The sequence below is a fragment of the Bombyx mori genome, chromosome 25 (genome assembly GCF_030269925.1).
Source record: "Bombyx mori chromosome 25, ASM3026992v2".
NCBI classification, from domain to species: Eukaryota; Metazoa; Arthropoda; class Insecta; order Lepidoptera; family Bombycidae; genus Bombyx; species Bombyx mori.
The window spans coordinates 4,847,359-4,866,576 of NC_085131.1; the positions used below are offsets into that span (position 1 = coordinate 4,847,359).

Sequence of the window (19,218 nt, forward strand, 5' to 3'; positions counted from 1 at the left end):
CAAATAGGTGAGCTCACGAGGCACAACCTGATGACGTTGCTAACAATAACTCTAGCAGGAGCAGTGCTTCGCTGAATCTACCATCGGATTAATAAGTTAAAAACATAGGTACATCGTTTGGTACTGTCAACTATGTAGCGTAACGGTTATATAAGAACTGTGAAACTCTTGTTTGTTAACTTTTTGTTAATGAAGTCGTCGTGGCCTAAAGGATAAGACGTCCGGTGCATTCGTATGTAGCGATGCACCGGTGTTCGAATCCCGCAGGCGGATACCAATTACTGGTGGTAGTACCTCTTGTGAGTCCGCACGGGTAGGTACCACCGCCCCGCCTATTTCTGCCGTGAAGCAGTAATGCGTTTCGGCTTGAAGTGGGGGGCAGCCGTTGTAACTATACTGAGACCTTAGAACTTATATCTCAAGGTGTGTGGCGCATTCACGTTGTAGATGTCTATGGGTTCCAGTAACCACTTAACACCAGGTGGGCTGTGAGTACGTATACACACCGAGGCAATAAAAAAAAAAGTGTGTGTCCGCTCCGACGCACGACTGGAGTTTACTGGATATAAAAAATTAAACGAAACAATACGAGAAATAGTTCTATATTACGACAACACGATACACTACAGATTATTAACAAATTAACGAGACACAAAACAAACGACTAACAAATATATGAAAATACAATAATGAGAGAAACGCGCGATCAGTACGAGGCTTTGTGGCGGACTGCCGGCGCAGCAGCCCGGCGTCACCTGCAATAACGCGGCCGCGCGTTGGCTCCTGATTGGCGCGCGCACGCATCACGCAATCAGGAGCCAATCAGGCGCATAACGCATTTCGTGTGACATGCTAGTACGATTTTGATTGGCGCGCGCACGCATCACGCAATCAGGAGCCAATCAGGCGCATAACGCATTTCGTGTGACATGCTAGTACGATTTTGATTGGCGCGCGCACGCATCACGCAATCAGGAGCCAATCAGGCGCATAACGCATTTCGTGTGACATGCTAGTACGATTTTGGTCCCCATAATTTTCATACCCCGGGCCTATATATGTAAATCGATTCTAAAGGAGTAAACTCCAAAAAAAGCTTAAATATGTACATTCTATTCTTTACTTAATTTTACTAAAAAAAAAATATTATTTTCGTGGAAATGTTTCTTTTTTAACACCTTATATCCAGATAAAAATAAAATCCCCGTCTATGGGTTACCAGCATCTCGCTCATAGCGCGCTCTGGCCATTCCCCACTAATCACTCCCGCCGCTGCTAAAGTCATCGCGCATTCAACATGAACGCACCTTATCTCCAAATACAAATACACACTTCTTTCAAAAATAAAAAAAGCATACAGAATTTATTGGGATCGTTCTCGCAAACAAGCGGTGCCGATGATGACCTATCTTACCATTATAGCACGCAAATCACCTTATCCGACTGCTGCGGTGCCACACGAAGCCGCCATCGCCCGAAACGTGTCTTGTCGGATCCCCCGGATTCATTCTCGGTGCGTTTAGGACCCTCAAGCACCGGTCATCGTCCTCATCGAACTTGTCGAATCTGTCGACCAAGAGCTCGACGAGCGAACTAACCCATAGACACAGCCCGCTGAGTTTCTTGCCGGAACTTCTCAGTGGGTCGCGATTCCGATCCGGTGGTTGATTCTGTGAAGCACTGCTCTTGCTATGGCTTGAACCCGTGACCTCACCTACTGTTGGGTTACCAGCGAATAGGTAAAAAAAAACGCAAATCATTTTAGAAATATTAATTTTACTCACGTTCTATTTGCATATACTCGTCTCGAGTTTTGAAGGAACTAATAAGGAATCTGGAACCTACCTTTGCGGGTTCTCGAAATATTTAATAAATGCTTTTCTTTGGTTAGTGTATGTATGTATGTAATGTAATGTGTATTTATGTATGTAATGTACTGTGTATGTATGTATGTAATTTATTGCGGTTTCAAACATGAGCCATTTTTATACCCTGTAAGTATAGAAATTCATGTGCCAATGATGTTTACACTTAAAAAAACATTTTTTTCTGTTTTCAATGGCTACGTCTATTTTTACTACATGAAATAAATTATTTTTTATTGAAATTTTGATTTGTTTTATTTTGAAATTGTCCTGATACTCGTGATACATATTATGATTTAATGTCCCCGAAATTGAAATGAAAATATTACCTCCCACATATTAGGTAGCTTAATCTCAAGATATTCTACAATAGTCACCAAGAGTTTCTAGGAATCTTATAAATCGTCACTTGTTCTGTTACATCCAGTCACATTATCAAAAGATCGGTTATTTTCAAAAGTGTCATTTATGGTTTTAGTTGACATTTATAATATGTATCCACAACATTGACTAATTATTGCATATTATGGAAATCCTTAAACGAAAATAAATTCTACGTACAAAACAAAACAATTCATTCAACTTTAATTATTTTTTGCATATAAAATATGTAATGATTAAATAAAAGTTACAAGTGTGATAGATAAAAAATAGACCTTTATCTATGAAATCGCCGTAATTAATGGATATTTGAAACATAATTTATGTTTATGTTTAATATAAAAAAAAGCCCGCTGAGTTTGTTTCGCCGGTTCTTCTCAGGACTGTGGCTTTTTTTGAAACCGGTGGTAGAGTTAACATTTTCTTTTACATTTTGACATCCAAGTTGAAATAAATGATTTTGAATTTGAATTGAATTGAATTTGAAAATATTTATAAAAAATGACTATGTATACGGCAATTTCGTAGGTAAATACCTAATATTTAAGACACGATTTCGATAACAACATGTTTATTACTTAAAGAACATCACTTCTAGTGTATATTATATTTGTATATATCTAATGTAAATTATTTTTAACTCGCGTCATCATATTTCCTTTTTTCAACCGTTTCTAAATGCAATCAATACTTTTTAACGTAGAATATATTATTTATAAGCAGACATACAAAAATAATTGATTACTTCTGAATCCTATTTGTTTCATATTTTAATACTATAAATATAACAATACTATTCTAAGAACACCATATATTAAATAGGTATTAAAAAAACATGATAATTTTAAAGTTACAAAAAAAAACCAGAATCTTATAATTGCGAAAAAAACTATCATGTTCATTTTGTACATCACTAGAGTGTCCATTTTATAAACACAAATTTAAAGTATTTCCAGAGTACAAATTTTTACTTTACGATTATACAATGTTTTGGATCTTTAGGAAAGCAACCACGGCGGGTAGTTTCAAATAACTCTGTTGTTTCGAAAAATTATAACACGTATTGATTACGTATCATTATATTAATTCCATAAGAAATTAGAGTTAAAAAAATAAAAATTATTTTGTATAAATATCTATTAATATAGAAAAATGATGGCGTTATTATTCCCAAGACTATAATAGTTTCTGAAACTACTTTTTTTTTTTTTGTTTCTGTAAAGTAAGGCGCATGCACAATGACGTTACGCAAACAATTCATTTCACACCTGACAAAAAAGAGTTGTCATTTTTTATATTACATTTTTTGGCACATTTGTACAATGTGTAATTCTGTTCACCATCGGTGATTTGAGTTTTTATTTGAATTGATTTGCTATAATACTATAAGATTGAAATATGCTCATTTTTAATATCTTGTTGATTTTCATTACAAAATTAATACATTATAAAAAGAAAAAATATATATCTTATCTACTTCCTTATAATACATATTCGTAGTTGCATTAATTTAATTTCATTTAATTCATCAGAGTAACAATCGAAGGATTTATTTTCATGTTTTTCTATTTACACTATTTAAATCGCCGTCACTAACATGTTTCATACATTTTATATATTTAATAATATAAATAATATATATTATTGTTTTAGTCCTAAATAAATATATTATTATTTATAAAGATAAATTATAATTCAGTAAGATATATATTTTAAATTAACGAAAAACAAAATAATTCGGATATGTACTCTGCGAAAAGTGGTGGATAAAAGGTACGATTTCAACAAATCGAAAAAGAGAAGCAAGAGATCCGAGCATTTTTTTAAATCGCACTTACTGCCATTATACGATTTTTACGTACAGATTTTTTTTACAAAAATTTATAATTCATTATACTATAGTTGCAATTGTATTAATAATTGTATCAACAGTATTCCGTTAAGGAAGACTAAGCTTTATGTTCTGGGGGACTCAGTTGAATATTGTGACAATGTTCCTGAATCATATGTCAACTGTGGGACAGTAGTGTTGGATGGTATTTTAATGGGTCCCCTGTGCCCAAACTCCGTACTGAATTTCCCTTTAGATAGTCGACTTGGGATGTGAATTTGATTATGCCCCCATCCGGCAAAGTAATCTGCATATTAATATAATCATATAAATCTGAGTTTCTTAATCGCGTGTGAACTTCATCATACATGACCGAATGCAATTTCATTACGTGTGACGTCACACAAAGCTCGAATCAACAAGCTGACCTTACTTAATATTGACCCCAAACATGAAAACATTTGCCATTCATGCCAACAAGAGTCGTTAAGATTGACTGCAATATCAGATGAAGTATAAAAATCTATAATAATTCACGAAAATATTGATTGAAACCTTTTGATTTGTCAAATATCTATACGAATATATAAATCTACAGTGGCTTTTACGGATGTTCCGTTATAACTACTGAACCATGCATCCGATTGACTCGAAACTTGGTATCCATGTAGAAAATACATGTACTTAATGGATAGTCTAATATTTATATGAGTGTTGGACTCCCTAATAATAATGACAATAAATAATAATGTTAGTTTTAAATGCCCAGCAAAGCGGGCTAGTACGGCTAGTAACTTATAAGTACTGTTTATATTGTTTTGTTTTCGGAGTCCGATTTGCTGTTTGTGAATTATTTAATTAGTTAAAATTTCATGTATCGAAAACGTACGTGTACAAATCGCAGAGGGCGGCGTATAAACAATTTGGTGTTTCTCATGGTGCTTGTATGGGACGATTCGGCGACTGCGGTACCGGAGTCGCGTCCAGATCGCAGCCGGACAGCAGTCGGACCAGCTCGTCCGGAGTCGGACCGCCCTCGGTGGACGGAGACTCGTCACCTTCACCTGGGAGGGGAACGAACATTTACTGTTCACGATCTGATTAACAAAAATAATTACTGCTACGAGCTGATTTTTTCGATTTTTATATAATATGACGGCCGTCTGGTGTAGTGGTAAGTGACATGATCACTACACAAGGGGATCGCGGGTTCGAATCCCGCCAAGGGAAGATATTTGTATGAGAAATATAAATGTCTTTTCCAGGGTTATGGATGTATATTTAATATTAAATATAATATATATGTGTATAATAAAAATCTTAAATTGATTTCCGTTATCTGGTACCTGTAACACAAGTTCTTTACGAACTTATCACGGGACCAGTTAACGTGGTGTGATTGTTAGTAAATATTTATTTATTTATTTATTTAATATTACACACCGAAATTGGTTTTATGATATTCTATAATTATGCATTTTTGAAGTGAAACTTCTTTAGGCGCGTTGTGAGTAAAATTTAACTCGCGACAGATTCGTTACGGCTAGAGAAAAGATGCAGTTTAGGACGAGTGAGAGTGAGAAAATACACAGAGCGTCTCGCGGACCATTCGACCCTGGAGAGAGAGAGAGACAGCGAGCTAAACCATTCTCTTATACACATTCTGTTTACAGGCGTCGGCCACTAAATGGCTAGCTTCTCATTACTTCTTTAGATGTCAGTAAAGTATTAACTATCTTATATTTGTTATTAATGAAGGATTTAAAGAATTTATTTATATATTTATTTTTCTATATATAATCGAAAATATATATATATATATATATATATATATATATATATATATGGTGAAGAGATCGTTTATCTTATACACAGCATTGCAAGAGATATTTGATTTAAGAATGAAAAATAAAGAAAACCACAATACTTCACACCGCAAAAGAAGTTTCACTTCTTTCACGTGCACCGAGTTGCACTGTAAAGGTCGACTGTAAAGGATGACGAGGAATACTAATAAGGCTTTAATTTTGGCAAAATGTAGATTTGGTTAGATCGTGTCGAAAATAACTAAATTTGGAGGATTAGAATTCGGGTTTGCGTGGTCACGACAGTCTGAAGGTAACGTTGTAATATCAATGTTTTTAAGCGTCAACTACAAGCTGTCAGATGGACGTCCGAAGCATATTAAGTAGTCTGATGAATAAGACGGTGTACTTGGGATACGAAGTAATAATACTAAATTGTAAATTTAGTGGGTAATTTAAAAAAAAAAAAAATTCTTAACAAAACGTTTCGTGAATTCGGGTTTATTTTTATTGCCCTTGTAGGCAAACGAGCATACGGCCCACCTGATCGTGAGTGGTTACCGTCGCCCATGGACTTCAGCAATGCCAGGAGCAGAGCAAAAGCCGCTGCCTACTGCTGCTGCTGGATTATCATCATCTTCAATCCCGAACGTACTACATTTTTTTGATTGCAAAATAATTTTTACTGGTGGTAGGACCTCTTGTGAGTCCGCGCGGGTAGGTACCACCACCCTGCCTATTTCTGCCGTGAAGCAGTAATGCGTTTCGGTTTGAAGGGTAGGGCAGCAGTTGTAACTATACTTGAGACCTTAGAACTTATATCTCAAGGTGGGTTGCACATTTACGTTGTAGATGTCGATGGGCTTCAGTAACCACTTAACAACAGGTGGGCTGTGAGCTCGTCCACCCACCTCAGCAATAAAAAAAAAAGAAACATTTTTTTTTTTCGATAATAACGGTCCGTACCTGAGGGCATAGACGAGGCAGGTTTGACAGCCCTATCAATAGGGGCGGTCAAATCCCACATTTGAGCGGCTCCAGAGCGGTGGCCGCACAGCAGCAGCCGCCGCGGCCGCAGCGCGCCTTCGCACTCCGCTACCGTGAAGCAAGACACCGCCGAACCGTCCACCGAACGAATCGTGCATACCCTGTTAACGAAAACATCATAATACGTCAGACTTTTTGGCTGAAACGCGAGGGGTGAAGTTGTGTGATTTGTTTTAATTTGTCTATTTGGTGTTCCTTCAGGTTTGATTGTCCGTGAGAATGGCAGTTACCCCTAGCGCCTAGCGTCGCGTAGGGCACCGGTGACCTACATGGCAATCAAAGACTTCCATTCCAAGTCTCCAGTTGGGTGTTAAGACGACCATATGATATGTATATGGGCTTGTCTGCTCATTACGTATAACAAGTCAATCAAATTGGTGTTTTTTTTAAAAATGAATAACCACAATTTCGATGTTCAAACAATATAAAACTAATGCATTCCGGTTTGAAGGGTGGGGCAGCTGTCTCAAAGTGGGTGGCTGCGTTTGCGTTATTGATTTCTATGGGCACCGGTGACCACTCAACACCAAGTTCGGTCGTGAGCTCGTCGACTCGTCTAAGCAATAAAAAATATCATATATACATAAATAAATAGCTTACTTACCTCTTTCCGTTGGAAGCCAATCGTACGTACAACGTGTCCGTATCCGGGATGACTTTTTGTATGAAGATCTGCTCCACATCTTGCTCCCCGTAAGGTCCTGAAATTTATAGGAGACTAGCTGTACCCGACCGCTTCGCTGGGCATTTAAAATTAACATTATTATTTCTCACCCCCACAAAGATTCTCATCATTAACGCCCCCGCAACTGGTGTAGGGAGTCCAACACTCATATAAATAATAATCTATCCATTAAGTACATGTATTTTCTACATGGATATCAAGTTTCAAGTCAATCGGATGCATGGTTCAGTAGTTATAACGGAGCATCCGTAAAAACCACTGTAGATTTATATATTAGTATAGATCTAGATATAGATAACGTTTTTAAGGCTATTTGGTTTAAGGGTATTTGGTTTAAGAGACATTTTGCTTCATATACGACATTTATCTTGAAAACTAAGGGTGCGTTTTTTTTGTTGCGTAGGTTAGTGGACGAGCTCACGGCCCACCCGGTGTTAAGTGGTTACCGGAGCCCATAGACATCTACAATGTAAAAACCGCCACCCACCTTGTCTCAGTACAACGGCTGCCCCAACATTCCAACCGAAACGCATTACTGCTTCACGGCAAAATTAGGCATTATTTGGTATTAGCATAAATAATTCGATGTTTTTAATTGGACTTCAATTAAGTTTACTCCATTCAAATAGCTAAAGAAGGTTTTTTGTTATGATATGATTTACTAAATTTTAAACTTTAAATGGCTTTTCTAATAAGATGCGAAATGTCGCTTAAACTAAATAGCCTTTCACCTCTCGATATGTTGTGTGTGAAGGCATGTGTGAGCTTTGCTGTCTTCCGGAAGTATTGTGGATAAGGGGTCATCCATAAATTACGTCACACGTTGATCGGGTATCACCGAAATGTGACATAGTGTGACAAGGGGCATGGGGTCAATAGTTTTGTGACGTCACATGTTAAAATTGAAAATATTAAAACGCGAAGTTTAGATGTGAATAAAAAACTTTAATAAATCTACGAACTTGAACTATAGTTATTAATAATAATTTAGCATTCACGCTATGAGATTATCTCTCATGCAACGTGATTTAACTTATAACTTAACTTACAAGCATAAATTGAAAAAATGTGTGACGTCACATCAGGGGGGGGTGTTATAAAAATGTGACAACCTGTGACAAGGACGGGGGGAATGGTTCAAAAGTCCTAAAATTCGTGTGACGTAATTTATGGATGGCCCCTAATGTTAGACGTGGCGAGCTCACCGCAATCGTTGTGAGGATGGGCGGTGGGCGGTTCCAGAGCCAGCACTTTGAAGGCGGCATTAGGCGTTGTGCCGGGCTGGGTCGATATCATTCCCCGGAAACGCGTCACGCGCCACGAACGCACGTGATTGTACTCGCTGCATACCGATATCAAATAGTTTTCCGATAGGGATACCTTGAACAAATTATTTCGTAAAAAAAACCGAACAAACACGATGTACCGATTCCCGAATCGATTAAGCCCCTCGGCGACAAGACAATTAAATTGCGGTTTTAATAATAATTAATTGAAATAATTATGCGTAAGGTTATTTATTTATTTATTTATTACACTTCATGTAAAATTTACATTGGCGGACTTAATGCCTAAGGCATTCTCTACCAGTCAACCAAAGGTAGTGCAGAGTAGTGGTAGGTGCAATGAAATTTATATTAGGTTACGAATACATACAAAAAAAGTATATCTACATATATACAAAATCACATATACATATACATACATACATATATACATACATACATATAATAGTTTATACAGTATTATCGGACGCACAATGTAGTTGCGTTACATTGCGTGCTTGCAATGCAGCATTGGCAAAATGTCTTCAATCCACCGGCACTATTACGCACGAACTATGGACTGCAGTTAAATTGTCAAAGGATTTACACCAAGCTTAATACAAGACACGCTAAACAACGCTGGAGGTATGGAACTCTTTCAGTGCCCATATAAAGTATTTTATTCTTTACAATTATATCATAATGCGACTTATAAATGAAAAAAAGTGACATAAAGTTTCTAAGTTTTTTTTTATTGCTTAGATGGGTGGACGAGCTCACAGCCCACCTGGTGTTAAGTGGTTACTGGAGCCCATAGACATCTACAACGTAAATGCGCCACCCACCTTGAGATGTAAGTTCTAAGGTCTCGGTATAGTTACAACGGCTGACCCACCCTTCAAACCGAAACGCATTACTGCTTCACGGCAGAAATAGACAGGGTGGTGGTACCTACCCGCGCGGACTCACAAGAGGTCCTACCACCAGTAAAAAACCTTACCTTACCTTAGTAATAGGACTCTGGTGCACGGTAAATGTTTGGAAGAGCTGTGGTCCATGACCCACCGTCTCTGGGTGCTGAACGATCACGCGGACTGAACCGTAACGTGTGCCGTAAGCGATCTCGATCCAATTGCCGCATAGATCTATAAATATTAGCATGAAGTTAATGCCTAATGCCAGTGGGGGACCTTTTTTTTCAAATTTCATTTACAAGTGTCCCTTCTTTTGACAGATATCGATCGCACTGTAAGAGCGGAGCGTATAAATAGTTAGCGAAAGAAAAAGCAGAACGTAGTTGCAACTTGTGACCGTTTTTTATTTATTCCGTAGATGGATGGACAAAGCTTACGAGCCACGCGATTTAAAGTGTTTGCCGAAGCCCATAGACATCACAACGTGACGTCAAAGTCTCTTCTATATTGTATATGGGGTGTTCCATCCTTCAAATCAGAGCATATGACTCCAATGCCTAAAAAATCAATTGCAGATTGGTAGAAAAAAAATAATAGGACTTACTAGTCTTTGGCGTTAAATAAACTGATATAGCAGTTATTGGCTCGAGATTTGGATCTTTGTACAGTTGTGTGACGAGGAGATCATTGTCTTTCATTCGCAACGGAAACTTCTGCATGTCTGAAAAAAAAAAACATTATCTGTGGATCTGTTAAACTAACTTGAGCTGCGGGTATGGTATCTACGCACGAATGTCCTATATTTACATCGAATAGATCGATGTATATTTACGACAAATTGTTATATTTTTTGTATTAAACACGGATAAAGTAAATTCCGAAATGGTGATAATTATTTTCTGTATTAATTTTAACTAGTGAACTCGCTGTAGTCGAAATTCGACTATAATTAATTGAAATTTTAAGTTTTGACATTACGGTTCTATTGTTATAGGCTATTTATCTATATATTAATACGTGAAGCAAAAACTTTGTATCCCTTTTTACGAAAATTGCGCGGACGGAAGAGTACGAAATTTTCCACACTTATAGAGAATATAGAGAAGGAGTTTACAATGCTAATATTCCTTTCAAATTATGCATAAAAGATACATTAAATCAATAAAGAAAACATCACACACACTACATACCATGTATTTGACGCACACACGCATGCATACTATTTATTGTCAAACTTTTGTTCTCGACGTCTGTTGTCAAATTGAGAATAGATTATTTATTTTTGTCTTTGTTAATATTTTTTATAGTGTAGTCTTTGCGAAATTTGTGATTATAGAAGTATAAAATACAATCATAATAGTATAAAAACTTACAATTCCAATTAATTATAGTCGAATTTCGACTACTACGGGACCTCTAGTTATATTATATTTCTATAATTACAAATTCGCCAAGACTACACTATAGACAAGTCATTCGACTATAAATAATTGAAATTATACGTTTTGACATTATTATGGATCTACTGTCATAGACTATTAAACTTCTATAATCACAGATTTCGCCAAGACTATGTACACTATAGACAAATAATATTAAAGACAACCAATAATAATCTCTTCTCAATTTGACCTTACAACAATAACAAAAGTTTGACAATAAAGACACAGTATATGTGCTGACATTATTGATCTAATGAATTTTGTATGCACAATTAAAAGAAAATTAGTATTCTGCACTCCTTGTCTATATTCTCGATAAGTGTGAGAAATTGCACTCCTCCGTCCGCGCAATTTTCGTAAAAAAGGAGTACCTACAAAGTTTCGGCTTCACATATATTATTATAAATATACTAGCTGACCCGGCAAACGTTGTGTTGCCTTAAAAAGATTTCTAGGGAAATTCTACTGTAGAAAAAAACCCTCATTTAACCACATAATACCTCATTATAAACAAAAACAAAAATCCAACAAATTAAAATAAATGTTTGGCGTGGACAACCCTTCACTTAGGGGTATGAAAAATAGATAGTAGCCGATTCTCAGACCTACTGAACATACTATTGATACACAAATAAAACCAAAAAAACATGGCTGAAAAATGTATAGTATTGTATAGTTCTCAAATATATTAAGTGTATAATCTATGATGTATAGTGAGTAGGTAAGACAGGAGACCGGCTTCGTCCTCATCCCTACTACGTGATGTTTGCTGAATGAGTGGTGACTCCTGGCGGGGATAGCTGATCAATTGATAGTTGATCAGTAGTCGACCGGCGAGGGCGGGAAATCAAATTCAATTAAAAAAAAATCATAATTAAAGGAACTTGAAATTATAAACTCTGAATAAGAATTTATCGTACTACAATTATAATATTTGATTGCCATCTTGCAACCTTATTGCGGATCTGTGCATAGAATAAAAAAAAATATTAATCGGGATGGAAAAATAGGGGTTGATCGTATAAGAGTGAAAATTGAGAGTAACATCAGATTTTTTATTTTAATTCATGACAAAATAAAAATGAAAATCTTGCCAAAAAAATTAAGTTTATAATTAACAAATAAAAAATAGGCGTTGATCGTAGAGGGGTGAAAATTTCAGAGTAATATGAACTTTTCTACGTCATGACAAAATAAAAACAAAATTCTCGCAAAAAATTTTAAAGTTTTTAATTAGCAAATAAAAAATAAGGGTTGATCGTAGAAGGGTGAAAATTGAGGATTGTATGTATTTTTGTATGTTGTATCATAAAAAAATACAAATTAAAAAATTTGTCTAAAAAATTAATAAATAAATTTAGGGGTGGACTACCCCTAACATTTAGGGGGATGAAAAATAGATGTTGGCCGATTCTCATAGATACCGGATAAGCACAAAAAATTTCATCAAAATCGGTCAAGCCGTTTCGGAGGAGTATGGCAACGAAAACTGTGACACGAGAATTTTATATATTAGATATATTTTTTAAACTATTCAGAAGTGTTACGTTTAAGGCTTCGTCAAACAGAACGCGTACTTAGCGCTACGTTTTAACGTCGCGCTCTTTTCATGTCACACAAATTGACTTGATGAGCCCAACGCTCCTTGACGCAACTTGACTTGACCTTGACTTGATTCGTCAAATCATAATGCGTTTCGAAAGCAGTCTGAAAGTTTAAAAGTATTAAGATGTTGAGTGATTCAGATGTGGTATTGTATAAGCATGGGTATTTTTTAATTAACTCTATCAATTTTTCGGGCCAGTATTTTAATACACATTCACTCGGACGCTAAAATAATATTTGTAAAAAATTACAACGCTTGACGTCAAAGCGACCTAACGCCGCAACAGAGCGTTGCGTACCGCTAGCGTTGGCGCTCTGTTTGACAGTATATTACCATATACAAGAGCAATAAAAAAATATATATACGAAATCGAAAAAAATCATTACATATAAATATATAGAGTCAATTTCCATATATAATGTGATTAATTGTTTATCTGATTATTTAATTTTTAACTGATTTTCTTTTAATATTAATTATTAATTGATATGAGTCAACTGTAAGAGAGAGACAGAGAAGTCAATATATCCTGATACATGTCTCACTCAGTCTCATGCGCGTGGATAGTGCCCTCGCGCTCTTACCCACAGAGGTATTAAATTGAATTTAGGGGATGATTGGCCCCTTGGATCGGTCTGTCTTTTTGTAAGAGGTTTTAAAATAGTTGTCTGGTGGACATATATAAAAATCAGCTTTCAGAATTTACGTGAAGTAGGTAATGATTTTATGTACCTTGAGTACCTGATACCTGAAAATTGGCCGTCTAAGCAAGGTAGCAGGTAGGCATGCGGTCTTAGTACATACCAACACTACGCAGTCGGTCACATTTCGTTCGTCAGAAAATACGTGACTTCCGGGGGCCCTGGGATCTTACTCTAATAGTACGAGAGTACAACACATCTCGGGCGTCATAGCACGCTGTTAGTTTAGCGTTCTGACGCACGCTAAGTACGCGTTCTGTTTGACGAAGCCTTTAGGGTTGCTCATTAGACAATATCTCATCACCTATGTAATTGATGGCTCCGGTAGCGGTTCCGAGTAGCAGGAACGAGCCGGCCGTGTCGTATGTGGTTAGATGGGCCACGTCCTGCGTCTGCCAGTGCTGTGTGCTCGTGTGCCAGACGCCGGCCTTACTGCGGCTCCCGGCCCCACTTAAAGCGACTAGTTGTGGTCCAACGAACAATAGATGCTCTATCCGAACCCCTAAATTAAATGAGCCTGGAAAAGGTTTAGATATTCGTTTTCTCATTAATTATAGGGTAGCAAAATTAAACATACTTTTACAGTTTAATTTCACGTTTTTTTTAATTGTCATTATATTAATTTCTTAAGTTATGAATAATACACAGCTTTTGTAGTCACAGTCGACTGACTCTAGTACTCTATCTGAGCTGGGTTATGTGGTACCCAGGACCCTTTTACATTTCAACGTGAATTCCACCACCCACCTTGAGACATGATGTGGTGATTGCAATTGTATTGTCTCACAGCTGAAACAACCCTTCAAACCGGCTGCACGACTACTTCACGGCAGAAATTACCCTTGGAAATTCAGATTTGCTCTTGAAGTAGCGATTACGCGATTCTGAATTCTTGCAAGGCCACGGATTTCACAAAGTGGACTTATATGATGTTATTTTGTATTAATTAGACGTTTAGGTATGATGAGATAGCGATGGACATAAGCGGATTTTAATTTAGATTTCAATATTTTTAGTAAATGTTACTTGTTACGCGTAAAGAAGCGGGAATGCGAATAGACCGTGTAGGAGTTCCAAATTTAAAACGACGTTCTTTAGTAATACGTTTTTGAAATTCTTACGCCTTCAAGGCGGATTCATTGTCCATATAGCGTCTTAGGCAAATAAACTCTAAATTAATTTAAAACTATGTTGAAAATGAGGTTCTATTCCAACCCGTCAAAAGTATTTGAATTTTCGAATGGTTAAGACAGTTTAAAATATTAGAGCTTTTATTATATTCTTAATTATAATAACTTAATATTTAAGATTAATTAGTTAAAAGTTTCATAACCTTACCAATCAGAGTTCTCCTAACAGGTTCGCTATGCGTCGAGAATGCCCACAGTTTTACTAGTGGCCCACTAGCAATGCCAAGCATAACATCAGTGCCGGTGGAGTTATTACTGCCAGAAGTCCCGCCACCGCCGGTCTTCGCATTTAATGCTATCCTTTCTATTACTGAATCCTGTACCGGTGATTGGAATACTACATACCATCCGCAAGAGTCTGTCAATCTGTATCAAACAGGAAATTATTTTTTGCTTTAAAATATTATTTTCATAGGCTTCAGTAATTTCAATTAAGCTAATTTTGACATGAGTATATAACTTAGAAAAAAATCGTTAAACAAAAAAATACATCCTGTATATAGTTATTTACCTGTAACCAGTTACAAAATGTGCATAGGCAACCACGACCCAGTTGTGATGTGCTTTTATAATGTGTACTTTGCTGTTGTCTGGCCATGTATTCACTGTGAAAAAAAAAACTTATTTATGTGGAAAATAGTTTAGATTTTCTGTGCCAAACCAATCTTTCACGACCTTTGAATAATCAAATAGACAATTCAATAAGTAGTGCTTCTAGATTTAAAAGTACCAGATTTAAAAAAAAAGAACTAAGTGTGAAATCACTGTTTAACTTATTAAGCTACAATTTTGAACTCGGTAGTAGAACTGTGAATGCAAACGGCACTTGTTGAACTAGTAAGGCCAGCAACAAGACCTCATAATTAATCAAATAGCAGTTACTATTTACTAGCTTGCTGTCTGTAGACCTAGTTAGGTGGCAAGGTTATTGCGGTCAGTCAGCCATCAAGTTTGGAAGGTTACTTATATCTGTCATTTTAATTAGAATTTTTCTTAGAATTAATGAACAGGTTTTTATATTTAATTTAGACTTACGTTCGGGTGGTCTTTGGCCTTTGTGACAGTCTGCATTTCCCAGGGAAGCTGCTCTTGAATGTCCTCTACCACAACGGCTGTCAAAATTCAGTTACATCAGATAGTTAACAACTGTTTTATTCATATATAAATGAAAGATCTAGTAATTTATTTGTTATTCTGATCAAATATTTTTATTACACTTGTATAAAATTTGTTATTTACCTTAGCTGATCTTGTGAGGGTATTCTTCCAACAGTACGTAGATCGAGGGAGGAGTTTCTAGAATGTGTTCTGTTTACAGTAATTTCTGTATTTGATGCTGTTGAGTTTTTACGAGAACAGCCATTTCCGTTTCTGACAGTGCTGGTATTTGGTAGTGCTGTGCTTACTGAAATGAAAGTAAGAAGTTTCTAAACGCATTCAAAATCAAAATTTCTTCAGTTATTGCACCAAGTGTCTAACCTACACACATTGCAATTTTAAAATTTTGGTTAGCTTTGTTTGATAATAGATGTCTCATAATAATACCAACGTTTTCCTGTAATTTTTCATTTGACCAAAGTTTTTTAGGCATGGATCCAGTTTTCAGTACAAATTGAACTAGTTTAACCTGTGGACTAATTCTTAGTATTTGTGTTTATTTCATTAATGTGTCCATATATAGGGATTCTGACTTAATTTTATTTTAATGACATACTAAGCGTTATGGTGGGCGGTACGAAGATCACGAACCTAAGATATGCCGATGATACAACAATCCTTGCAGCCAGCGAGTCCGAGATGACTGTGATCTTGGAGCGAATAGAGAGAGTGAGTTTTGAATTTGGCCTGCACATAAACCGCTCTAAGACCAAAGTGATGACGGTGGACAGAGCTCAAGTTTTAAGTCCATCAAATGCACTCAAGGATTATGAGAAAGTGGAGGAATTTATATACTTGGGGTCGCTGATCTCTAACAGTGGTAACTGCGAGAAAGAAATCGGACGCCGTATCGGGATGGCTAAAAGTGCCATGACTAGCCTCGATAAAATCTGGAAAGACCGTAATATTCGCCGAGTAACTAAGATGCGTCTGGTTCGTACGATGGTCTTCTCTATCTTCCTGTACGGGGTGGAGACTTGGTGTCTCAGGAAAAAGGAACGCAAAAAGATTGAGGCGTTTGAAATGTATTGCTGGAGAAAGCTGCTACGCATTTCTTGGACAGCTATGAGAACCAATGCCTCCATCCTCGAAGAGCTGAAGGTCACCAAGCGCCTGCTGACTATGTGCCAGGAAAGGATCCGGAGTTTCTTTGGGCACACATAATGCGATCCTCATTGCACAGCCTGGAGAAACTCACAATTCTCGGACAGATGGAGGGGAAGCGCGCTAGAGGAAGAGCGCCAGCTAGATGGGTTGACCAACTCAAGGAGGTGACTGGAGGCCAGATATGGGGAGCGGTACATATGGCGCAGAACCGGACCGAGTGGAGAAGATTGACATACAGTCACGATCCTCAGCATTGAGGGAACGACCAGAAAGAAAGCACTCTAAATAGCATGTCAAATACTCGTACATGTACTATAATAAGGAGAGCAGTTGATAACATCGTTCAATCAGCACCTAATGAATTTTATAGGTTGTACACAAATGCACATTTCAATCGAAATAGATTCCTAGATGTTATCTATTATCTTTCTCGTATTAATTATATCTGCACTTATTTTTATAGCATTTCATAAAGCTTATTTAAACTCTATAAGTACTTACATGGCGGTGGCAAATATCCATAAAATAGTACATCTCCACAGGAAGAATGGGTCATCTCGTCACATAGCGCTAACCTTCTGCTTAATGGTGTGATGCCAAAGTAATCACATTCATGCTTTAATGTCCTTACGTTTACATTGTTAAGGTCTATATCTCTAGTTCTAAGATAGTTCAGAATGAGTCCAAATAGATTTGGATCTCTGTCAATGAATATGGCTCCTGTTTCATCTCTGACAGTAGGAATGCGTCCGCTCAGAAGCGCTGTGAAGAATGTGTCTGGTACCCAAGTAAGAGTGTGCCATGATGTCGAAAATCTAAAAAAAATTACCCATTTTGGTTAAACTTTCGTTTATGGGTCATCGTTTTATAGGGCGGGACCGGTGTACCATACTCAACCTACAGAATCACGTGATTACGGACATATCTATGGTTAATGTTTCAGGTTAGAATAGCACTAATTAGTCAAATTTGGAGGAAGCTTCCCTCTCCTTCCTCAGTTTAAGTCCGCCTTATCTCTGGCGCTGCGGGAAGAACAGCCCTTGTTTGCCGAAGTACGATCACTCATGCTCCGCTCCACAGCCTCTGCTTGATTTTCGTATTCGGCATCTAGCGTCAGCCTCTTCAGCTCGCAAAGGTCTCGTGCTTCGTCACAGCGGACGAGGACCGCAGAAATAGGCAGTGCGGTGGTATCTACCCGCGCGGACTCACAAGTAATTTAATTTTAATACACAATGTTATTCCTTCACTGTGGAAGTCAATCGTGAACATTTGTTAAGTACGTATTTCATTAGAAAAATTGGTACTTGCCAGTGGGATTCGCCCACCTGCGCATCGCTAGATAAAAATGCAGCAGACATCTTATCCTATAGGCCACAATGACTTCACTTCATAAGCCATGATTTTCTGCAATTTGGAATTTTGCAAAAAGCTTTCAATTAATGAGTACTATCTACAAAAAAAAAAAATTAACATCCAAATCGACAGGTCGATAAAGGAAAGTTTATCTCCCATTTTAATTTATATATGATATAAGGTTAATGAATTTTATTTTTTTTGTTATGTGAAATAAATTATATATACTTTCAGCCATATAAGATACAATTAATGTTTAGGTTTGCACTTTAATGCAGCATTTAATGTAGTTCGCATTCCGAGTTTCACAGATTTACAACGTCGTGACCAATTAGATTATACGGTTTGCACTTTCACCTTTCACAATTTTATTACTATTGTGTGTTTTAGTTTGATTTCGTATTGTGAATTATTTGGAATTTATCTTCCAACTGTAATAATTTCATATAATCATGTATTAATGATGCGAATATTGAGGGGGTAGATTTATTTATTTTTAATATTTGCAGTCCCACGCAGTTTCGCTGGAAAAAATTAACTTACCTCGTGCCTCCGATGTTTAAATTGACTATTTCCTGGTAATTTGACATTTAATTACACTCCTCTGAATTCTCTTTCAGAGTTTTTATTTATATTAATGTTTAAAGAATAAACTGTAGATTTATTTACTTCCAAAACACGACGAGATCAACGTCAACAAACATAAGTCTGTCATAGGTTTCCTACTTCAGTGGTCAAAATTCAAGTCCTTACGTCACATGTCAACAAAATTTCATATGTCAACTTATGTTGGTGTTAACAGTATTGAAAATGAAATAAAATGACTCTAAAAATCGTTTTAAATCGATTTTATTTGAGCAATAGGTAA

The 19,218-nt window shown here is 36.7% G+C and overlaps 1 protein-coding gene across 1 annotated transcript; it reads right to left on the bottom strand.

The window, feature by feature from the left end:
• Positions 1 to 586: 586 nt before the first annotated feature.
• LOC101742385 (BTB/POZ domain-containing protein KCTD3) lies at positions 587 to 19,087 on the bottom strand. The gene is made up of 13 exons (XM_004924516.5): positions 18,894 to 19,087; positions 17,499 to 17,812; positions 15,972 to 16,137; positions 15,768 to 15,844; positions 15,244 to 15,337; positions 14,881 to 15,098; positions 13,847 to 14,059; positions 10,398 to 10,514; positions 9,885 to 10,024; positions 8,820 to 8,994; positions 7,534 to 7,630; positions 6,849 to 7,030; positions 587 to 5,141 (listed from the first exon to the last, which is right to left on the bottom strand). Exons 1-13 carry the CDS (start codon positions 18,938 to 18,940, stop codon positions 5,011 to 5,013), a joined length of 1,971 nt encoding a protein of 656 aa, XP_004924573.1. The 5' UTR covers positions 18,941 to 19,087; the 3' UTR covers positions 587 to 5,010.
• Positions 19,088 to 19,218: the final 131 nt, after the last annotated feature.

Bases quoted from the DNA above. Each gene is read 5' to 3' on its own strand.
- LOC101742385 (XM_004924516.5), bottom strand. From the start codon at position 18,940: ATGTCAAATTACCAGGAAATAGTCAATTTAAACATCGGAGGCACGAG. The intron at 15,099-15,243 runs GTAAATAACTAT...TGTTTGATACAG, and splicing joins CATTTTGTAACTGGTTACAG to ATTGACAGACTCTTGCGGAT. The intron at 7,031-7,533 runs GTAAGTAAGCTA...TTTCGTTAACAG, and splicing joins TTGGCTTCCAACGGAAAGAG to GGTATGCACGATTCGTTCGG.